General features: G+C 34.3%; 1 protein-coding gene, 1 non-coding gene and 2 pseudogenes across 2 annotated transcripts; 3 read left to right on the top strand and 1 right to left on the bottom strand.

The window, feature by feature from the left end:
- Window positions 1-1,655: 1,655 nt before the first annotated feature.
- Window positions 1,656-3,217, top strand: LOC140841560 (UDP-glycosyltransferase 708G1-like). The gene has a single exon (XM_073209078.1). It carries the CDS (start codon window positions 1,747-1,749, stop codon window positions 3,115-3,117), a length of 1,371 nt encoding a protein of 456 aa, XP_073065179.1. The 5' UTR covers window positions 1,656-1,746; the 3' UTR covers window positions 3,118-3,217.
- Window positions 3,218-3,683: 466 nt separating this feature from the next.
- Window positions 3,684-3,755, top strand: TRNAQ-UUG (transfer RNA glutamine (anticodon UUG)). The gene has a single exon. It is a non-coding gene; the product is annotated as a tRNA-Gln (tRNA).
- Window positions 3,756-9,184: 5,429 nt separating this feature from the next.
- LOC140841559 (uncharacterized) lies at window positions 9,185-10,604 on the bottom strand (annotated as a pseudogene).
- A 6,707-nt stretch (window positions 10,605-17,311) lies between these two features.
- Window positions 17,312-20,112, top strand: LOC140841558 (chorismate mutase 1, chloroplastic-like; annotated as a pseudogene).
- Window positions 20,113-20,843: the final 731 nt, after the last annotated feature.

The following is a 20,843-nucleotide window of genomic DNA, read 5'->3' as shown; positions in this document are numbered from 1 at the left end:
GTGTTCCTGCTGCAATCCTCATAGCAGATGTCCAATCGTCTATGAGTTCTTCTCTGTTTTTGAAGTCCAATATATCAAGGTTAAGCATAACCCCGTAAGGATGTATAGGATCTAAAACAGTTTTTCCATAGGGTGTTTGGTGCAAAGGAATTTGAGTTTTCCTTGCCCTTGTTCCCGCTGGGTGTGATCCTCCACCAGTATGGAAATCATTCTGAGAGTTTCTCATATTTTCATTATGAGATCCCATACTTTCCCTTGGTGGTTCCTGAGAAGATGACCAGGTTATTGCAGGTAGTGTTTCACCTACTGCTGTATTCATCTTTAGATCTACTACTTTGAGATTTGCGAAAGATTCCGCGAGCTCTTGTAGATCCTCCAGACCAATCCTTTCTAACGTTGTCATCAGATCAATTTCTTTTCTGAGACAGACTTAATTAGATTGATCATCTTTTCTTCTTCAGTTAAGGGTTTTGGTACCACTCTGGCCTTCCCTTGTTGATGTAACAAAGGTTCGGTACCAAAGGATGGTGGTAACCAACCTCCTGAAGTTCTTCTACTAGAACTTGGTTGTTGTTCTAGTTTCTGTATTCTTGTTTGAATATCCTTTAAGATCTCAAGAATTTCTTCTTGTTTCTCTAGGACCTTTTCAACCCTTTGGGGTACATAATATAGCACATTGCCATAATTTTGTACCGTTTTCTGTATTTCTCTAAGATCCAGAGAGAGCTTAGAGGAGTCTGGTACTATCTCCAGAAATTTATTATTCTGAATCATAAATCTTTACCTGAGGGTGCTGTTGCTTCCCTTCGTAGATCTTCTGTCTATAAAGATCCATTGATCTCTGAAGAATTTCTTCTGAGTAGATTTTGAAGTATGTTTTTACGGTTCTTTAAACCTTGTAAACTCATACCTTTTGTTCTGAGTTCAGTGAAGCAGGTACTTCGATGTAATTCTTGTTCTAATTGAATTATTTCCAGGGAAATAAGTCCAATTTCGAACTGGATGGTAGTCCCTGGCATATTTAACAGATCATTGAAGATCTGGTCTTTTCGGCCTGTAAGAGTCTACCTTTTGTGTATGCAAGGTTTTGCAAACACTGCTGTCTTTCATCAGGAGATAAATTTCCTGATTCAATGAGTTGTTTCAGATGCTTTATAGAACATCTGAATAGCTCTATTCGGAAACTAATGTTTCTGGAATAGAGATTGAAATGATTTCGGGGATACCTAAATCCTTTCATTTCTTGATATATGACATATACCGTCATATGTCTGATGTTTCCATCAGATCTATACCATAACTTGGTGGTCACCATTGGAACATACCTTTGTTCTCCTGTTTCTGATATCTAACAATAGTTAGATATACTTGTGTATTTTCCAAAATATTGGAATAGTTCTTGTAAATTATTCTTCTCGAACTAAAGTTCGGATTCATAATTTTCGGAATTCTCCTCTTCATACATTTAGTTGCTAGTAATAAAATTTTTGTGTTTGAAATAAATTAACCTTAGCTCTGATACCATTTTCGAAAGCGCGGGGATCAATTAAACTTAAATAGGGCAAATTTGGCAATTTAGAAGAAAATTTCTCTTTCTATGTACTAAAACCCAACTCCATTTTCAAAATGTACTGAATCTCAATTAACCCATCAATTACTTACCAACCATCAGGTTGTTGGGAGTCTTCACAGTTCTGATACAAGTGAAAGGTTGCAAGAATTCAACAACCACCAAAATATTCAAAAATGGCACCACCGCATGTAGCTCTGTTTCCCTGTTCTGGGATCGGCCATTTGATCCCATTCCTCCGTCTGGCAGCCACCGTTGCCGCACATGGCTGCATGGTCACTGTAATCACCCTCCACCCCACCGTCTCCGCCGCGGAATCAGACCAAATCTCCAATTTCTTCACCTTGCATCCACACATCAAACGCCTCGAGTTTCAGCCGCGTCCTTTCGAGAAATCCAACTTCTTGAACGAGGATCCTTTCTTTATGCAGGTCGAAGCCATCAGCAATTCAGTTCACATTTTGGATCCTATCCTTTCGACTTTATCACCACCCCTCTCTGCCATAATATCCGATTTTTCAGTTGCGGGCAGCATCTGTCGCTTTGCCTCGAATAAATCCATCTCTACTTATGTTTTGGTCACTACTTCTGCAAGATTTTTCTCTCTAATGGTTCTCCTTCCCAATCTGGCGCTTCACAAGAGTGTTGAAATTCAAGAAAACGGTCATCTTGAGCTCCCCGGTTTAGGAGCAGTACCCGTCTCGAGTATTCCGCCTCCAATGCTCGACTCAAACCAATTTTTCTCAGCCGTTATAAGTTCAAATATTCCTTGTCTCAGTAATGTGAAAGGCATATTGATGAACACGTTTACCGGGCTCGAATCAGAATCGATTGAGGCGTTAAACAGTGGAAGGATAGTACCTGATTTAGCACCAGTTCTCGCACTTGGTCCTTTCGAGTCTTTCGAGGTCGAAAAGGCACCTAACCTTCCATGGCTCGACGAACAAGCTCCCGAATCAGTACTCTTCGTTAGCTTTGGGAGCAGGATGGCGCTGTCCAGAAATCAAATACTGGAACTACGCAATGGACTAGAAAAGAGCGGATACAAATTCTTGTGGGTGCTAAAAACGAACAAAGTGGACAAAGATGACAAGGAAGAAGTACAACAAGTATTGGGTGAATCTTTTCTTGAAAGAACTAAGAAAAGAGGAATGGTGATTAAGGGATGGGTGAAACAAGATCAGATTCTAGCACATCCGGCCATTGGAGGATTCATCAGCCACTGTGGGTGGAACTCTGTAACAGAAGCTTCAAGATTAGGTGTGCCTATATTAGCCTGGCCACAGCATGGAGACCAAAAGTTTAATGCAGCGGTGGTGGAATCGGCAGGCTTAGGATTGTGGGTTGAGGATTGGGGTTGGGGAGGGGAGAAATTGGTGGCCGGAGATGATATAGCTGCTAAGATCTCCGAGCTGATGCTGGGGAAAGACTTGAGAGCTCGAGTTAAGGAAGTGAAAAAAATAGCTCGGCAGGCTCAAGAAATTGGTGGGACTTCCGAAGGGTTCCTTCGACTCCTAGTCGAAGAATTGAAGCTCCAAGAAAAATGAGTTTTATATTTGCGCTGGTTTTCAAGTTGTGTACCATGTTATAATTTTTGAAGCAATTGAAATTTTTAGTAATAGCCGAGTTTTTCCATTTGGATCAAAACATGAATCTTACGAATCCAAGAAAATTGAACACATTTGATGGTAAAACAATCCACCACCCGAATCACTGGTGTTTGTTAATCTTTGGAACAAAGAAGCAATCTCAAGTCTCAATAGATCAAACAAATAAACTGGGAAAATGGAACAGCCATGTTGGCGCACGACCATGATCATTAATATATCCAAGAATTTCCCGTGAAGAACCAAGAAACAATCCTATTTCTGGTAGGAGGTAAAGAAATCTTGAAGCCCATCCAAGTAGTTGATTTGTATGTCACAAAATGTATTTTTTAAGGGTATGCATATAAATTCATAAAAAAAAATTGATGATATTTAACTTGTTCGTTAATTTTTTTTCCGAAATTCCAAGCGTTTATTTATTAAATAAAGTTATTTTATAACATTTATATAAATTTGTATATTTAAATTTAATATAAATTTGTATAATTTAATTTAGAATGACACAAGGTTCTATGGTGTAGTGGTTAGCACTCTGGACTTTGAATCCAGCGACCTGGGTTCGACTCCCGGTAGGACCTCTATTTTATATTTTACCGTTTTCCTCTGTTGCTCTTTTAACTCACTCCCAAAGCCCAACATACCATACCTACCCGGTCTATCCGTTTTGTGGTTATAACATGGTATTTGTGGGAATTTGGAATTAAAATTATTGTTTTTATCATATATAATTTTAAATACAGTCTTACGTATCAATTTTATATAACATTAACTTCGTACGACTTAATAATTATAATTCTTTAGTCTAGGTTTTAAATTTATAGAAGCATCAGTTTCCGCAATTTATTATATTTTTTGATAAAGTTATTTGAGCATCAATTAAAAATATTTTTATCTTTAAAAGTTTTTATAGATCATTTCTCCATCTTAAAAAATGAATTGTTTTTTACACTTCGAGCCAAATTTGGTTGAATTTTACCACTTTACTCTCGGTGTACTTTTATTTTGCAGTCTTTAAAAAAGATCTCATAAAATACAAAAATGTGGGTGTAATGCCCGAGATTTAATTACTGTAATCAGACGTTGATTAATTGACAGAATTGAGGTTATAGGAACTCAAATGACGAAGCCGGGCGTTGGTTTATTTTAAGTCAAGATGTTGAACCGAACATCTCAAGATGTTAAGCCGAGCATCTCGCACCCGAGCGGTAGAAAAGAACCGCCCGAACGCCAATTTTACGTTTTGGGGCAGAATGTTTGGCGCCCGAGCGGTAGAATATTAACGCCCGAGCGCCGAGAGATGTTCAACCGAGGATCTTGACAGAACTTTCCGCGCCCGAGCGGAAATTGATGACCGCCCGAGCGCGAGTCATGCAGAACGAAAGGGAGCCACTTGGCCATACATGCAACGCGTGTATATTTGTGTGTGTGTGTGTGTGTGTCTATATAGCCATACAGCCACTTGGCCATATATATGTTAATCAGCAGAAATCGAGAATTGAGGGGAAGTTTTACTTCTTGATTTTAGAATTCGATTTACGAGAAATCCGTCCGTCTGACTTTGAATCCGAGTACGGTATCGTGTTCCTAGCGACGACGGCTACAACTGGACGTAAGTTTTGCTACGTTTTGACATGTTTTGAAATTATGCTATTGTCAGAATTGAATATGAGTCATATATGATGTTCTTGACATAGTAGACATCGTATAATTGAAGTCAGATTAAAGAACAGACTGTTTATGTAATTGTTATGATTTTTGAAATCGATTTGACTGAGAATTCATATCAGATATGTATTGTTATTGAGATTATGACCGGTATCGACTTTGATTATGAGTTCTGGTATTATATCTGTGATGTTTGGACTGACGGGGTTATCGAGACTGTATTGTTATACCGTCGAAACATCAGTTAATTGATATTGATCAGATTCAATAGTGATTTCGATTATATCGTGATATCGTCGATATGGATTAGATTGTATATCAATTGACATTGATCAGATTATATGTTTTGATTTGAGTATTGATCAGAACAGGTTCTGAATTGAGTTGTTTATTGATATTATATCTGTTCGGTATTGTTATTACCAGATTGAGAATGGACCGAGATAGAGTCGGGACTTCTTCTTCTTCTGAGCGAGAAGATAAATGTATAAATTAATGTTGAGTTGGGATTGCACAACTCAAGTGAGGTTTGACTCGAGTTTCCCTAAATCACATACTTTACTTTATTGCATTGATATTTGCATTGAGTTGATTGATGTACTTGTTCTCTTGAATTATAGAAACAGGTATGAGATGAATAATCTTGTGACAGAAGTGCCTGATAGTGGTGGTATCGCCACGGGCACATTGCACGATGTCTCAAGATAGGATATTAGCGATAGAGCTACAGTCCATGACGTTAGGTCAGGACACCGGATGTTTGGTTATATCGAGTAAATAGAATTGGAATTTCTTCTATTACGGAATTCGATATAGGAACACCATATTTGGTTATATCGTAATTCGATATAGGAACACCATAATTGGTTATATCGTAATTCGATATAGGAACACCATATTTGGTTATATCGAGTAAATAGAATCACTGTTCCTTCTATTATGGAATTCGATATAGGATCACCACATTTGGAAACCGGGATCCCTAGGCTAGGACCGAGTCTAGTCTAAAACGTAGAGTCACGAGTCTGAGTGACAATTATATTGATGTATATTTATTGATGTTGATTGTGTTCCTGAATATGGTTCATGTTCCTTGATGTTCCTGATATTGGTACATGCTTAGAATAGGAGTTATTCTTGATATTGATTTATGTTCCTGATTAGGGTACATGTTTAGAATATGATTTATTCTTGTTATTGATTCATGTCATGATTGTGATATATGATATGATTTTCTGTTATATGCTTTTATATTGTTTATATGATTGCATGTATACATGATTTATATTGGGATATTTATATCTCACCGGAGTTATCCGGCTGTTGTCCTGTTTGTATGTGTGCATGGCAACAAGTGGGATCGGATCAGGGTCAAGAAGAGAACGAGGCTGGACTAGATAGCGTGGAGATCTGGGCTCAGAAGCAACTTAGGATTCAGCACTGACATGTAGTTGAACCTAGTTGAATTCTTGTAGATAACATAAGATTGTATGTTTATGTTTAATATGTAATTTGAATTTAATTACATTACGTTTCCGCTTTGCATTTAAAAAAAAAAAAATTAGACCCTTTTTATTATAAATGATAAAATATTCCTAAAGACGATTAAGGAATGAATTAGCGTCCGGGTCCCTACAGTGAGGATTAATAAGAAACGCGCGATGACTATACATACAGATTATGATCGTGATCATTAATAGATCGAGTAAATTTATAAAATTTTGTTATAACTTTTAATCATTATTTGAATAACGATAAAAAAAAATTATATTAAATATTTACATTTGTAGAGATAATATGTGAAGTTTTAAAATTTCAATATCTAAATGGATACAGTATTTTCATAAAAATTAATTTAAACATTTATATAGTATAGATTTTGTCCTTATATTCTGGATAAAATATATCCATGATAAAAACTATATGAGTATTTACATAAATACTACTAATAAATTAGATATTTTAAATAATAATTTTTTAGTATCAAATTAGATATTTTTTTATTGTCAAATCAAATACCTGAATAAAAATTTAACATTTTTCCAAACACTAAAAATAAGATATTAAAATCCATCCGAATCCAATTTCAATATTTATTCAGTCAAACATAGTGCAAGGGTCCGATCGAGTTGGAGTTAATAAACTTTTTTTCTTTTTTTCTCTTCTTTTTTTGAATTTATATAGACTTTGTTTCTAGGGTTTGCATTATCACCTAACTTTATTAATTTAATTGCATGATTATTTCTTTTAGATGCAATAATTAATTATATGCTTCTTGAAATATATGGCATTGTCATCTACCTTGATTTTCTTGTAGGAATGATTTGGCAACAATTGGTCTTAGCCAGTACGGTAACACAAAAGTCAAAATTAACCAAATAAAGTTAGGTGGCTATATACAAAGATATATGAGTTGTATTTACACCTAACTTTTTATTAAGTACACTTAATTAATAATATTTATGATGATAAAACCATCACACCTGTTTTTTCATCGCATTAAATAACTTTCGAACTGATATAATAGCTTACAAACCACATTTCGGTTGATATCAACAACCTACGATCACACAATTCGGATAAATCTTATCAGACAAACCACATGCGACAATCTCATCAGAAATAGTATTGATAAAGATAATTAAATATCTAAATATTGATTAAACGTTTTTTACTTTATCAATTTGGAACTTTTATTAAAGGGCCATTTTATTTTTATTCTTTATTGTATGACTTGATAATAGTAATTTATTATTTTATGTTGTTACTTTTTTTAGTAAATGCTCTAATTTCTAAAGTAAATTATCTAAGACTTTAATCATTTGAAAAGTTATGGTTAAATATGTTGATATCCGAATATAGAAATTAAACAAAGAAAAATTTGTTAAACCAGTTGTTAGTGAAGCATGGATACAAACTTGACGAGGATGTTTGTAATTTTAAAAATTACTGTATTTATTTGTGTTTTATGCTAAGAGTATTATTTTTTATTGTAAATATCGGTAAGGTTGATCCGTCTCACAAATAAAGATTTGTGAGACCATCTCACAAAAACCTACTATTTGGAATTAATGGTTTTTGTTTTATGAGGGGTGGCATAATCAATTAAATAGCCACCAAACTAGATATCTAAGTGTATAATAATTTAACTGTATGATTCTTTATTTTAGATGTAAAATTTAATTAATTATAATTATATTGTCCCAGAAACGTAACTAGTTATCTTGCTTGGTTTTCTGGAAGGAATAATTTGGCCAACAATTTGTATTGGCCTCTTATGATTTGTTTGATTCTAGAAGAATGCTCTCAGCCACCTAGCTTTATTTGTTAATTTTGACTTTGTGCTATTTTTATTATTTATAATTAATGTATTTACTCCAAACTCTTTATTAAAAACAATTTTTATTATTTTATTTTTTTGCGACGATCGGCTACTTTTCCGTACAAATCACTAGCATACAAATGACTCTTCTGTGTGTATTTGACTATGTTGAATAGATGAGTATGAGTATCATATCGAATATATAGGGATACAACGATACGACAAATCTTAAAATATAAGACACGATGCAGTTATGATACGACAATTATTAAAATATATAAATATATAAACTAAATTTTTTTGCCAAAATGTGTCTATGGCGTGTCTGCGCCGTGCCCGACTGATCAACCTTAAAAATGTCAAGGACAACGTTTTAGCCCTATCCAACATGCATACTATCCAATGCTTCATAAAAAAATTAAGTGTTTGTGTTACATAGGTATTTGATAAACCTTCTACCCTTAGCAAAACTTAAAAGCAAAATATTAAAGCAAAAACTTGTGTGAGACGGTCTCACGGGTCGTATTTGTGAGACGGATCTCTTATTTGGGTCATACATGAAAAAGTACTACTTTTATGCTAGGAATATTACATTTTATTGTGTTGGTAGGGTTGACCCGTCTCACATGATATTCACTCTAGTATTAAAGAAACATAAAAGGAAAAGTAAATACTCTATTTTTTTTAAGATAAGATCTAGGATTTTGAAATTTTCATAAAGCACAAATTCATCGCCCATCTATCTCAAGGAAGGGGAAAGGATGAACAAATTCAGTGCAAAGAACGCGAAAGCTATGTCTGTTTTCGAAAACGACGATGGATCTGAAACAAGTCGGGAGGACAACGGGGAAAGCTTGGTAAAAATCATGTCATTTTCACTACAAACTCTAAGACAGATTTTGTTGCACAATCTGTTACATTAAAAGCCTGTAAAAACTCATTAGAATCAGATATCTTGATAAAGAGAGTTCCTTCCAAAGGTTTTTGAGTTGCAAGAACAAAATATACCAGCAGAGAGGATTCATAATTAGCCAAGAAAATTCTATTTACTCAAAATTTTACATCGACAGGAGGGATTCCTCTATTCTAGCTCACCAAATGCAAGCCCTGCCTCGTTTTACATATTATATAGATAACATCTAAAAAAACTGTACATACAAAAACCTTCCGACTGCCAAGAAAAGTGGTAAAAAAACTAACAAACTTTTCTACGGCCCATGAGTTCATTAACTTCCTCCCAATTCACAACATTACCAGTACCACTCAGCTCAATAACACTTGGGCTACAAGCAGCCACGGTCCAATAACCAGCCCTGATCTCCTCCCTCAACTCCTCACTGTCCCAAGCACAATACCCATCAAAGAACCTAAAATCTCCAACTTCACCCAAATCCCTTTTCGTTTCAATGGCACAATCCAAACTTTCCATTGTCCCGTAATGCAATCCCTTCATTACTTCATCCAAAACCCCAGTTTGCTTCTGTTTGCCACTGACCAAGAACAGCCCTTCGAATAATGGGCCCCCAAAGTGAAGACGCCCGTCAGAAACCGGGATGGACAAATTCGAGGACCATGGTTTCATCTCCTTAATGGACATGAATGATGGCCGGTTGAGTATGAGACCCGTCAGGCCTGTTGGGCCGGAGGACTAGCACCAAGATGACAGTTCTTTTGTATATGTGGTTTGAGTCGAGCTTCTCTGTGGCAATCAGCAAGCAGCCTTTCTCGGGCTCGGATATGGGATGCGCCCATTTTCTCTCAACCCGGTCGGGTTGATCCATCGTAGTGAATGGATCCACCAGTGGAGAAGGACTTGTCGGAGCTGTTAGGGTCCGTTCGCTGGCGACTAATCTTGCTCTAAACGAACGCCAGTCGGATTTGAGAAGTGACCCTTCTTCAGCTTGTATCGATGCTGATTTCAGATTTGACTGGGAACCTGAATCAAGAAAAAAATTGGGTAAACTTCTCTGGATTTTGGGGTATAATTTGCTGTAAATCTAAGTATATCATCTAGAAAAACGGGATAAGACGACCCTTTGGCATAACAAGTTCAAAAACACACCCCACACACACAATTTTCAGTAAATATTTGCACCTGCCCCTTCGATGAAGAACCCTTTAACGTAAAAAAAAAAAAAAACAGCTTGCAAATGGTTTCGATTCAATAGAAAGGTGATGGATCTGGGAGAAAATTCAATAAAAAGGAAAGTACAAATCAAGAACAGGTCGGAAGCCCAATAACTTACATGATACGGAGAGTGGAACTCTGAGTCTCTTGGAATGAATCTTGTTTGTTTTAGGGCTTGTAAACGTAGGAATCGCTACCTTGATTGGGTGAAGAGCTTCCATTGATTTTTGGGGGAGAACCAGATTTCGAGTTGGTGCCGATTAAGAGTTGTGAAGTGGAGGATAAGAATACAAATGTTATGTAGAGATAGGGGAATCCGAGCTAATTTATAATGGGGTGAAACTTTCTTGGGCCCCACCAAAATGATATGTCCGTATAAAACAAATCCGAATATTATGTCATATGAATAGAAACATCCAAAAATAGAATTATGAAATAATAATACAAATATATAGACATGGGTTAGTTTGCAATTTTAATTTAATAATATGTATACATATATAAGCCGGAGTTATTGAGGTTGCACTTTTAAAACATATAATTTTGTTCGATTCGAGTCCGGATCTTGATTGCACGAGTCGGGATCTTTTCATGTGTATATCTTGTTCAGATTTAGTTTTGTGCGTCGACCAGATCTTGACACAGTATAAAAAATGGATACATGTCCATCGACGATATATAAATATTGTTAAAAAAGATGTTTAAACTTTAACGAGTCATCGAAGAATTTAATATGCAAAAGATTATGGTGCTCATTTGTACAAGTATTCTTTTGAACTTTTAAAAATTAAATAACTATTTTTCTTCTTAGGTGCCGGATCAACTTGGAATTAATGGCTTTTGTTTAGGGATCACATGTTATCCTCGAGACCCTTATTTTATTCAATTATTATATGATTATGAATGTTTGGTTTAAGGGCATCCGCATCCGTCGGAATTAATCCATGTTAATAACTCTCCATCTCATCAAAAATGATGGGGTCCACGAGCCACATATTCATTACATTAACACTTCCCCATTATTAACACACACCCACATTCATTTAATTTCAATTTTCATTATTTATGGGTCCCACTGTCCACTTACTCATTTTTTTTATTTTTAATATTTCAATATCTTTCTAATATTTTTAAAATTTTACAACAAATATTACTAAAAATAAATAGTTTTATTATTTTAAAAATAATTTAATTCCAATATTCATTAAAATATTATTAAGAAATGAAAAAAAAGTTGGACAGATTTATTTAAAATATTATTCAATACAATCTCTTTAAAAAACCGTCGCACATAGCGACGGGTGTTAAAAAACCGTCGCAAATAGCGACCTTTTTTTAAAAAAAACAAACGCTTTTCACTTTGCGACGGTTTACGAAAAACCGTCGCAAAGTTGCGATGGTTTACGGAAAACCGTCGCAAATTTCAAAATAACGCCGTTCATTCTGATGAATTTCTTGGCTGCCATGTCAGCCAAGATTATTAATTCTTGCGCACACATTGGTGGGCGAAAATTAATGGGTGTTAATAACACTCATTAACCAACCAATGTGGGTGCCCTAATAATAGGCAAAAATTTATATGAGATGGTCTAACAGGTTATATTTGCGAGACATATCTCTTATTTGGGTCATCCATGAAATTTTTTTACTTTTTATGGTAACAGTATTACTTTTTTTTTAATATAGGTAGGGTTGACCCGTCTCACAGATTAACATCCGTGATACGGTCTCACATGAGAGCCATTCTTAATAATAACTAGTTTGGTTTCTGGAACAAGTGAATAATTTTCTACCCAAATATGATTTTGTACGATTTTTTTTCTTTTTTAAAAAAAAAAAATCAAGACCAAACATTCTAGAATCAAACACATTCTAGATTTTGTTTGATTCTAGAATGTTTGTTTTGGCATACTTTTCAGCCACTCGTGCTTCCTCTGGCTTTGTGTTTTTTTCCTTTTGGAGGCCCCTCCCTTTGTAAATAAATTTAATTTTTGTTTCTTTTTTTAGGGACACATACACCTACCTAAATATTGACTAATTCGTTTGTGTATAAGCTGCTTATGTCGAGGATAAAGAGGAGAGGCAGGTTTGTGTAAGGATAGTGATCGAGCATTTATCGTTTTACTAAAATATATAATTTGTGATAACGATAGATTTCAAATTTTTTAAACTATAAAGCAACGCAATCATCATATTTCGATCATTCATCCAGAATGAGCAATTATTACAACTTACGACCAAAATTTGATATAGTTAAAAGTTATGATTGTGTGAGATTGAATTTCTTTACCAAATGATGTCTGCTTGAAAAGAAACGGAAAAATTATGTTTGTACTTTAACGAGACATCAAAGAATTTAACATATAAAAGATTATGGTGCTCATTTGTTCAAGTATTTTTTTTGACCTTAAAAGATTAATTACTATTTTTTTCCCTAGTTATTCAATAATCATATGATGATTCTAGAATGCCTGGTTTAATAATTAGAGGTCTCATGTGAGACAGTCTCACTGATCTTAATCTGTGAGATGGTCAACCCTACCCATATTCACAATAAAAAATAATACTCTTAGCATAAAAAGTGATACTTTTTCATCTCACAAATACGAGATCTAAATAAGATATCCATCTCACAAATACGACTCGTGAGATCATCTCACACAAATTTTTGCTAATAATTAGTTTGGTTTGCTGGAAGTTTGTGTAATATTCTTAGCCACACACGATTTTGTTTGATTCTAGAATGTTTGGTTTGGGATGCTTTTTAGCCACTCGCGCTTCAGTTGTCTTTTTGTGTTTTTTTTTTACCCCCAAGCCCCTTGTTTTCTAAATACATTTAATTTTACTTTTTTTTAGGAAGCCTACACCAAGCTAAATAATGGTTGGCTACGTGCACGATCAGATCAAATATCTTGATTAGGAGATATTCGATGATCCATAATTAAAAGTTTGCTCAACTTATAAATTATTGAGTAGGTCTTTTATGAGCCGGTTTCACGAATCTTTATATGTAAGACTGGTCAACCCTATCGATATTCAAAATAAAAAGTAATATTTTTCATGTATGACTCAAATAAGATATCAGTCTCACAAAATACGATCATTGAGACCGTCACACATAAGTTCTGCCTAAGTTATTTGAGAGCTTATAATTTTTATTGAAATTTTTTTGTTTGTGAGCTTATAAATTTTTATAAAAAATTCGGTAAGTTTTTTTTTTGAAGCATAAAAACATTCATTCGTCTATAGTTAGAAGCAGCATAGTACAGACTCAAAATATCATCAATATATAATGGTATTTTCAACCGAACAAAAAGACTAGCATAAAAATGATTATTCTTAGCTAACACATGAGCACTCTCATTTCTTTGTATACGAACAAGATGAACCGAGAATTTTGGATTTACAAATAATATTTCTCGACATTGCCCGATAATGCTCGGATCCAAACTTGGTCAAATTCGTATTTATTGTCTTCACAACTTGGAAGACTAACTGTGTGATGACAGTTGTGAAATATGTGTTGTGTATCTATGAAAGGGCCACAAGAAGGCCTGTACTTTCTCTTTCTTTGACACATCGTAGTCCTTTCATCAAATATTTTCTGGCCATAATGAATTTTTCCTCCTCGTCACGCACCACCATGCTTATACCCGCAACCTTTATGTCTTTAAAAAAGGTTGCATAAATGGTGTATTTTACAGCATCTTAAAGATTAATAAAACAGACAAAAACTTGTGTGAGACAGTCTCACGGGTCGTATTTGTGAGACGGATCTCTTATTTGGGTCATCCATGAAAAAATATTATTTTTTATGCTAAGAGTATTACTTTTTATTGTGAATATGGATAGGATTGACCCGTCTCACAGAATAAGATCCGTGAAATATATAAATAAACCTAAACGGGCCAAGTATGAGGCGAATTATATTAAACCTGTTATCCGACCCATACATATCTGAGTAAAAAAATTGAATATTCATTATTTGACTGCAATTTAAATATTTTATATCGTATGACAACTTAAACATTATATTTTGATTATTTTAGCTAGCAAAAATAACTATTACACTCAACGATTTCGAACTTAATTAAAACAAATCAACTTCGAGTCGAGTGTAGTATCTTTACCCATTGTCATCCCAAAGATTAACCCAACGACATAATCTAAGATTCAACCAGAAGAAAGGAAGTGGCAAAATTTTCTTCAAAACGAGTTTTGACACTGAAATCCACCAACCAGTATCACACGTGGCAACATGTGATTGGATTCCGGGTCCTTCGAAATGTGAACGGGATATCTAAGGAAGAACAAGTGTGTGATAATCCATTTGATGCGACCGTTGATACAATTCAAATCCGTCTTAAACTTTTCTTCTTCCTTTCCCTATACAAATTAGCCATCAAGATTTTTATTTATTTAGTTTAATATTTATTCTTACTTTAAAAAATGCATAAAATAAGAAAATATCATACGTATCATTACATCATGTATATCGTGTTCGAAAGAACAATTGTTCATAAATGTATATCGGTCGAAATACGGTGTATTGGTTTTTGTATCATGTAAACATTTTGAGTTACATCGCTATTATCCAATATGATTTGTTAGATCCATTCACTGGTTACTGAACCAAAATCGTGTACTCGACTCATATAATTATCTAAAATGGATTAATTTTCGGGTGTAGAGTCTTGATTTTTTTTGAGGTTGAGATTTTATACAATTAAATTGCTTAACTTTTAATATTCAAAATAAAAATAACTAATGATAGGACGAATTTTGAGTTTTTTTAATAAAAAAATTCAAAATTAATTTGTATGGTGCCACTAATATGGCAGATATTGCAAATTAATTGCAGCGAGCTGCAACGTCCTCTCTTCCTGAAAACAAACATTGTTACTTTGCAGCAGCGGCTCTCAACTTTAACACTTTTTCTCGAAAACTAAACCAATACATATTTAAATAAATATTTTTTTAATAAAAATAATAAAAAGAGTACACATTTTTTTGAAAGAAAAATTACCTAAAATTGGTTGATCGGTTCATCATTTTAAGGTGATCCCCATCTTTCAAATTATTCAAAATCTAATTTATGGTATATGATCTCGACTCTCAAATCTCATTTTTCAAAATAAGAGATTTGTCAAGTTCATAAAAAATAGGCTGACAGCGTAGCTGCTAGCGTCCGCTGTCAAGAAGAGAAGACGTTGAAAGATCAATTGTAGCATCCACCATTAGTGGTGGAGTTTTGCGGTATTTTTATAGAACTCCATCACGTACATTAATTTTTGTATATTTTATATTTATATTTTAAAAATCCAGGTGAATGTTCCATGAACCGTTGATTTGTATTTTGCATTTAAAAAATAAAATAAAATCGGAGCACATAATTAGTTGAAATTTTCAAATGATAGAGATTGAGGCAACATGTAACATCAGTTGTTACGTCTACGAGGATGTCTGCATCATTTGGGTTGACCTCTATAATTCAAAAAATCAATAATTTATCTGAATAATAATAATCTTACGATTTAAAATTCAACGATTCCAGAAAGTTTATTAGGAGATATTTGTCTAATTTATTTTTAAATATTTTATGAATTCTTATATCATATGAGTTGTATAGTCAACTTCTAAACTATTATATGATGCTTTTACAAAAATATGTATTCTCTATTTTTAATGATGATGAAACTCGGAGTTGATAACTTTTGTTGGGTGCAATAATTGTTCCTTGTTAAGTAGAGCGATCGAACTGTGGTGCTTGAACTACCGTTCGCTTTAAAAGATCTGAATTGCACCATTACGACTAGCTATAGCTTTTGGTAAAGCGGCAAGCACTCGGTCCTACAATTGGTATCAGAGTCAAGGTCAGTGGGTTCGATTTCCATTGATCGCAAGGAGTGCTATTATTGATAGAGAGATTGTTGAGTGCAATAATTGTCTCTGCTTGATAGAGCGATCGAACCTGTAGTGCTTGAGCTGCTGTGCAGTTTAAAAGATTTGAGTTGTACCATTACTACTAGCTATAGCTTTTGGTAAAGCGATAAGCACTCAGGTCCTACAACTTTTTTACGAATTAGGTAAATACTTGTACTAATGTAAGTATCTGTAAATCATGTTATTCAAATAAACGGTATTGGACATACTCTTGTCTAATAGGCTCGCCCGAAAAATGTTAGACGGGACAATCACAATCAATTACTTTTCATACTCTTGCGTGTGTTGCATTCGAATTCTTGTAGAATTGTAATTTAAAAAGTTGGATTAAGATAAACTTTAGCAAAAAACAAACGTGTATTGTCTAGCTAAACAAACCTTCAACAACATGGAAATACATAACGGATAAGGACAATGTATTAAATTTAATGATAACAATAATTGATGCATTAAATACAATGACAATATTTCAATTTTCTAATGACAAATTGGCAATACTACATCTATCTCTTTAAATAAATAAATAAATTTTCAAATTACAATAGTATCCACACCCACAAAAAAATTTACACACATATATTTTATATAGTTACTAAAACAATTTACACACATCTATATAAAAGATCAATCAACCTGATCCATATTTGAAAATATATTAATAATGTTGACATAAAAATTAATATTTTTTTATATATCGGATCAGATAGGAATTAAAATTGACTCGTGAAATGATTTCATATACGAGTTTTTGCGATATATTTATTATTGAGTAGGTTACTTGTGAGACGGTTTCACGAATCTTTATCTGTGAAACGGGTCAACCATACCGATATTCACAATAAAAAACAATACTTTTAGCATAAAAAATTAATATTTTTTCACGGATGACTCAAATAAGAGATTCGTCTCACAAAATACGACCTTTGAGACTCGTCTCACATAATTTTTTCGTTTATTATTGTATAATTATAAATGTTATGATCCACATGATAATTATCTTTGGTCTCTCGTGGTGCCGTACAAAATGTAATTTGGATTTAAAAAATGACACTAATACTAAAAAACTAACGAATCCTCTTGGAATTGAAACACCGTCACTCTCGTACACCAACTCCGGCTCCTCTTGATTGATGAATCTCAACTACCATTCAAACAACGCCACTTCATGAATCATGGGTCCGCAACCGTAAAATAGATCTTTTTTTTCTTACGCGGGATCTTATTTACTGTATTCTCTGTCGCCGCTTGTTATTACTAACTCCGCCGCTTCCGCCGCCGCCCCGCACGGCAGCGAAGTCGGTCTGCTGTAGTGGGTTATTTTTTAACTTTGGGATATGGAAGCGAAGCTTTTGAGATCGCCCTTTTTGTCTGTGTCGAGTCCTAGTAGTGATTACTGGGTTTTACGACAAAGGGTCATTTTCCCCCAAAAAACACTGGTTAAAGATCGTGGCTTTCGATTACCCAGGTCAAGATTAACGACACGTGTCGTATTTCAAGCTTCTGCTACCACGCCTGGGTAATGATTCTTGGTTCTTCTTGGATTGGATTTCAAGATTTTAGGTGTTCTCGATCCTATTTTTCAGTCCGCAATTTCACGTGTTTTGATTTACTCATGGGCTCGTATATGTTTTCTTCGTACTTGGGTAGTTTTTGCTTGTCAATGAAGTAGATGAGTTGTGGTCGGAGTTAATTTTAGGAATATCAAGTCATGTTCCCGTAATTGGGTGTTCAATATTGATTTGCCTTTCGGAGAACTGGATTTGCTTTCTTGATTAATAGGAGCTGACCTAAGATTCTGGGGTGAGTATTTGATGGGAAACCAGGGCGATTAAACGGAATTGAACAATGAAATTTAATTATTTTTTTTATCAATTTTCCATGTTGGTTCTATTCTTTTTAAATTTGTTCTAAACCTCTTACATGTAAGTACATGTTTTTTGAAGAATCGATGTTTGCATTGATGGCATGTTCGTATACAAACTTGTGACAACTTGGCGGTCATTAATTTGTAATGTCCTCTTGTGGAATGTGTTTTTACTATCTTTATGGATGGATTCCCGTGGAGATCAGTCATTTTTCGGTAATTTGTTTCCCTGTTACTAATCAAAGTAGATGTTGGTTTGCTAGTGCTAGTATTACATGCGCTCTCTACAAGAATAAGATGAGATCGTGTGGGACCTTACTCGGGAGAATAACCATCTGATTTTAGAAAGATGATTGATTCAATTGGATCTCGCTCTCAAGTTTTCTTTGTATTCTTTCAGATTGACACCGAAAAATAGGGTAGATGAAACTCAGAGCTACACTCTAGACGGTATCAGAAATTCATTGATTCAGCAAGAGGATAGTATTATATATAGCCTAGTGGGAAGGGCTCAATTTTGTTACAATGCAGTGACGTATGATCCCGAGTCTTTAGCCATTGATGGGTTCAACGGCTCTTTGGTTGAGTTCATGGTCAAAGAAACCGAAAAGCTTCATGCAAAGGTTGCCGAGTCTTGCCAACTGTTTTGACATTTAAAAGATACGTGATTTCTAATTTAGTTCCACTTAGGTTGGAAGATACAAGTGCCCAGATGAGCATCCTTTCTTTCCACATGATTTACCTGAGCCAATCTTGCCCCCTCTAGAATATCCCAAGGTAAAACATAAATACCTTTTAATCTTGTACATATGCTCACATGTATGAGGATTAATCTTTTGGTTTTCTCTAAATTTTATTAGACGGTTTTAAACTAAACAAGGGATGGTTTCTTAAATTCATATAGGTTCTGCATCCAGCATCAAAGTACAATCAATATCAATGTTCAAGTATGGAACATGTACTTTAAAAATCTTCTTCCAAGGTTAGTCAAAGAAGGTGATGATGGTAACTATGGACCAGCCGCGACTCGCGACACAATTTGCTTGCAGGTATGCATTAGTTGGTATGAGAAGATTTTATTGCTAGAGAGAAACTTATTTATTCAGGCCTCAGTATTGTGAATGTAATTATGTGTTCACTCTGAATAAACCAGCAATACGATCTCCTTACAATTCGTTAATCATGGATTGAGGTTGCTTCATTGACATCGAGAACATGGAATCATATCCGACTTTTATTACAAACATATTTGCGGTTCATTTTAAATTTTCAATTGGGGGTGTGATGAATACTATACCATTCAAACTTAGTCGGTAACCAGGCAATATTTGACATAAATTCAGCTCAGATATGGAAAGAATAATGGTGCTGATCTCAATTTGCAGGCCCTCTCTAAGAGAATTCATTATGGTAAATTCGTAGCAGAAGCAAAGTTTCGTGCTTCCCCGGATGTCTATGAATCGGCCATCAAGACACAAGTAAATCTACAGACTTGTGTCATTAACAAATAACAATCTGCATGAGCTAACACAGTTTCAAGAATGTGACTTTTGAGCTGCTCTATATTTGTTTGGTTGTGTTGCAGGATCGAGCCCTACTGATGGATTTGCTAACATACACTTCCGTTGAAGAGGCGATCAAGAGAAGGGTTGAAGTAAAAACCCGAACATATGGGCAAGAGATGAACGTGGATAATGAATACGAAGAAATCGCAGAACCTGCATACAAAATAAATCCGGCCCTGGTTGGTGATCTGTATTGGGACTGGATCATGCCATTGACAAAGGAAGTCCAGGTTGAATATTTATTGAGAAGACTTCACTGAACTCAATAGATTCATTTGTTTTTCAAGAAAGATAACATTTTCGGGGTGTCCATGTTTTGTTTAAGAATACACGCAAGTCAATGTAATAATGTGAGAATAATAAGGTTAGACTCTTCTAAATATCTCATGAAAATAAATTTTACAGTTTTGTACCAATCCTATTGAATGAATTTTTGTCACATATTCACTATGGCAAAAACTTGTGTGAGACGGTCTCACGGGTCGTATTTGTGAGACAAATATCTTATTTGGGTCATCCATGAAAAAATATTACTTTTTATGCTAAGAGTATTATTTTTTATTGTGAATATGGGTAGGATTGACCCGTCTCACAGATTAAGATCCGCGAGACGGTTTCACATGAGACGGTCTCACATGAGACGGTCTCACATGAGACTGACTCATTCTCGATTTAGGATTCGTATACTGTATTTGGTAGCTTAGATTTTATCTGAGGTTTTTTTTTATTAATTTCAAAATGTGTTAAATTTTTTAATTATATAGAAATGATTATGTTTTAGAAAACTCTATCGTATTCTATGAATTAATATAAAAATAAATTTCATTGCAAATATTTATTTATAAAAACAAGGCATGATATTCATTATTTTTTTAAAAAAAATTGAATAATATCTATTATATTGAGTAATCAAATAATATTGACTGTATAATACGAATGCAACTTTTAGAATTTAATTACGGAAAGGGAGCCTTCACAGCTCCACAATTCTTCATTTTTTTTTTGCTGCAATTCGAGAACGCAATGACAAATTTTTTGGATGCAATGAGAAAAATTAGAGATAAAATATGAAATAATTTACATTTCAAGAAAAAGTTAATAACAATATTATTGTTATTAAATTTTTCTAGTTATATTTATAAATTTAGAGAGACGAGATCGTAAATTTTTCTATAATAA

This window comes from Primulina eburnea, chromosome 9 (genome assembly GCF_022965805.1).
Source record: "Primulina eburnea isolate SZY01 chromosome 9, ASM2296580v1, whole genome shotgun sequence".
Classification (NCBI taxonomy): domain Eukaryota; kingdom Viridiplantae; phylum Streptophyta; class Magnoliopsida; order Lamiales; family Gesneriaceae; genus Primulina; species Primulina eburnea.
The sequence above is the reverse complement of the archived record's forward strand: the minus strand, read 5'-3'. Positions and strand labels throughout refer to the sequence as shown.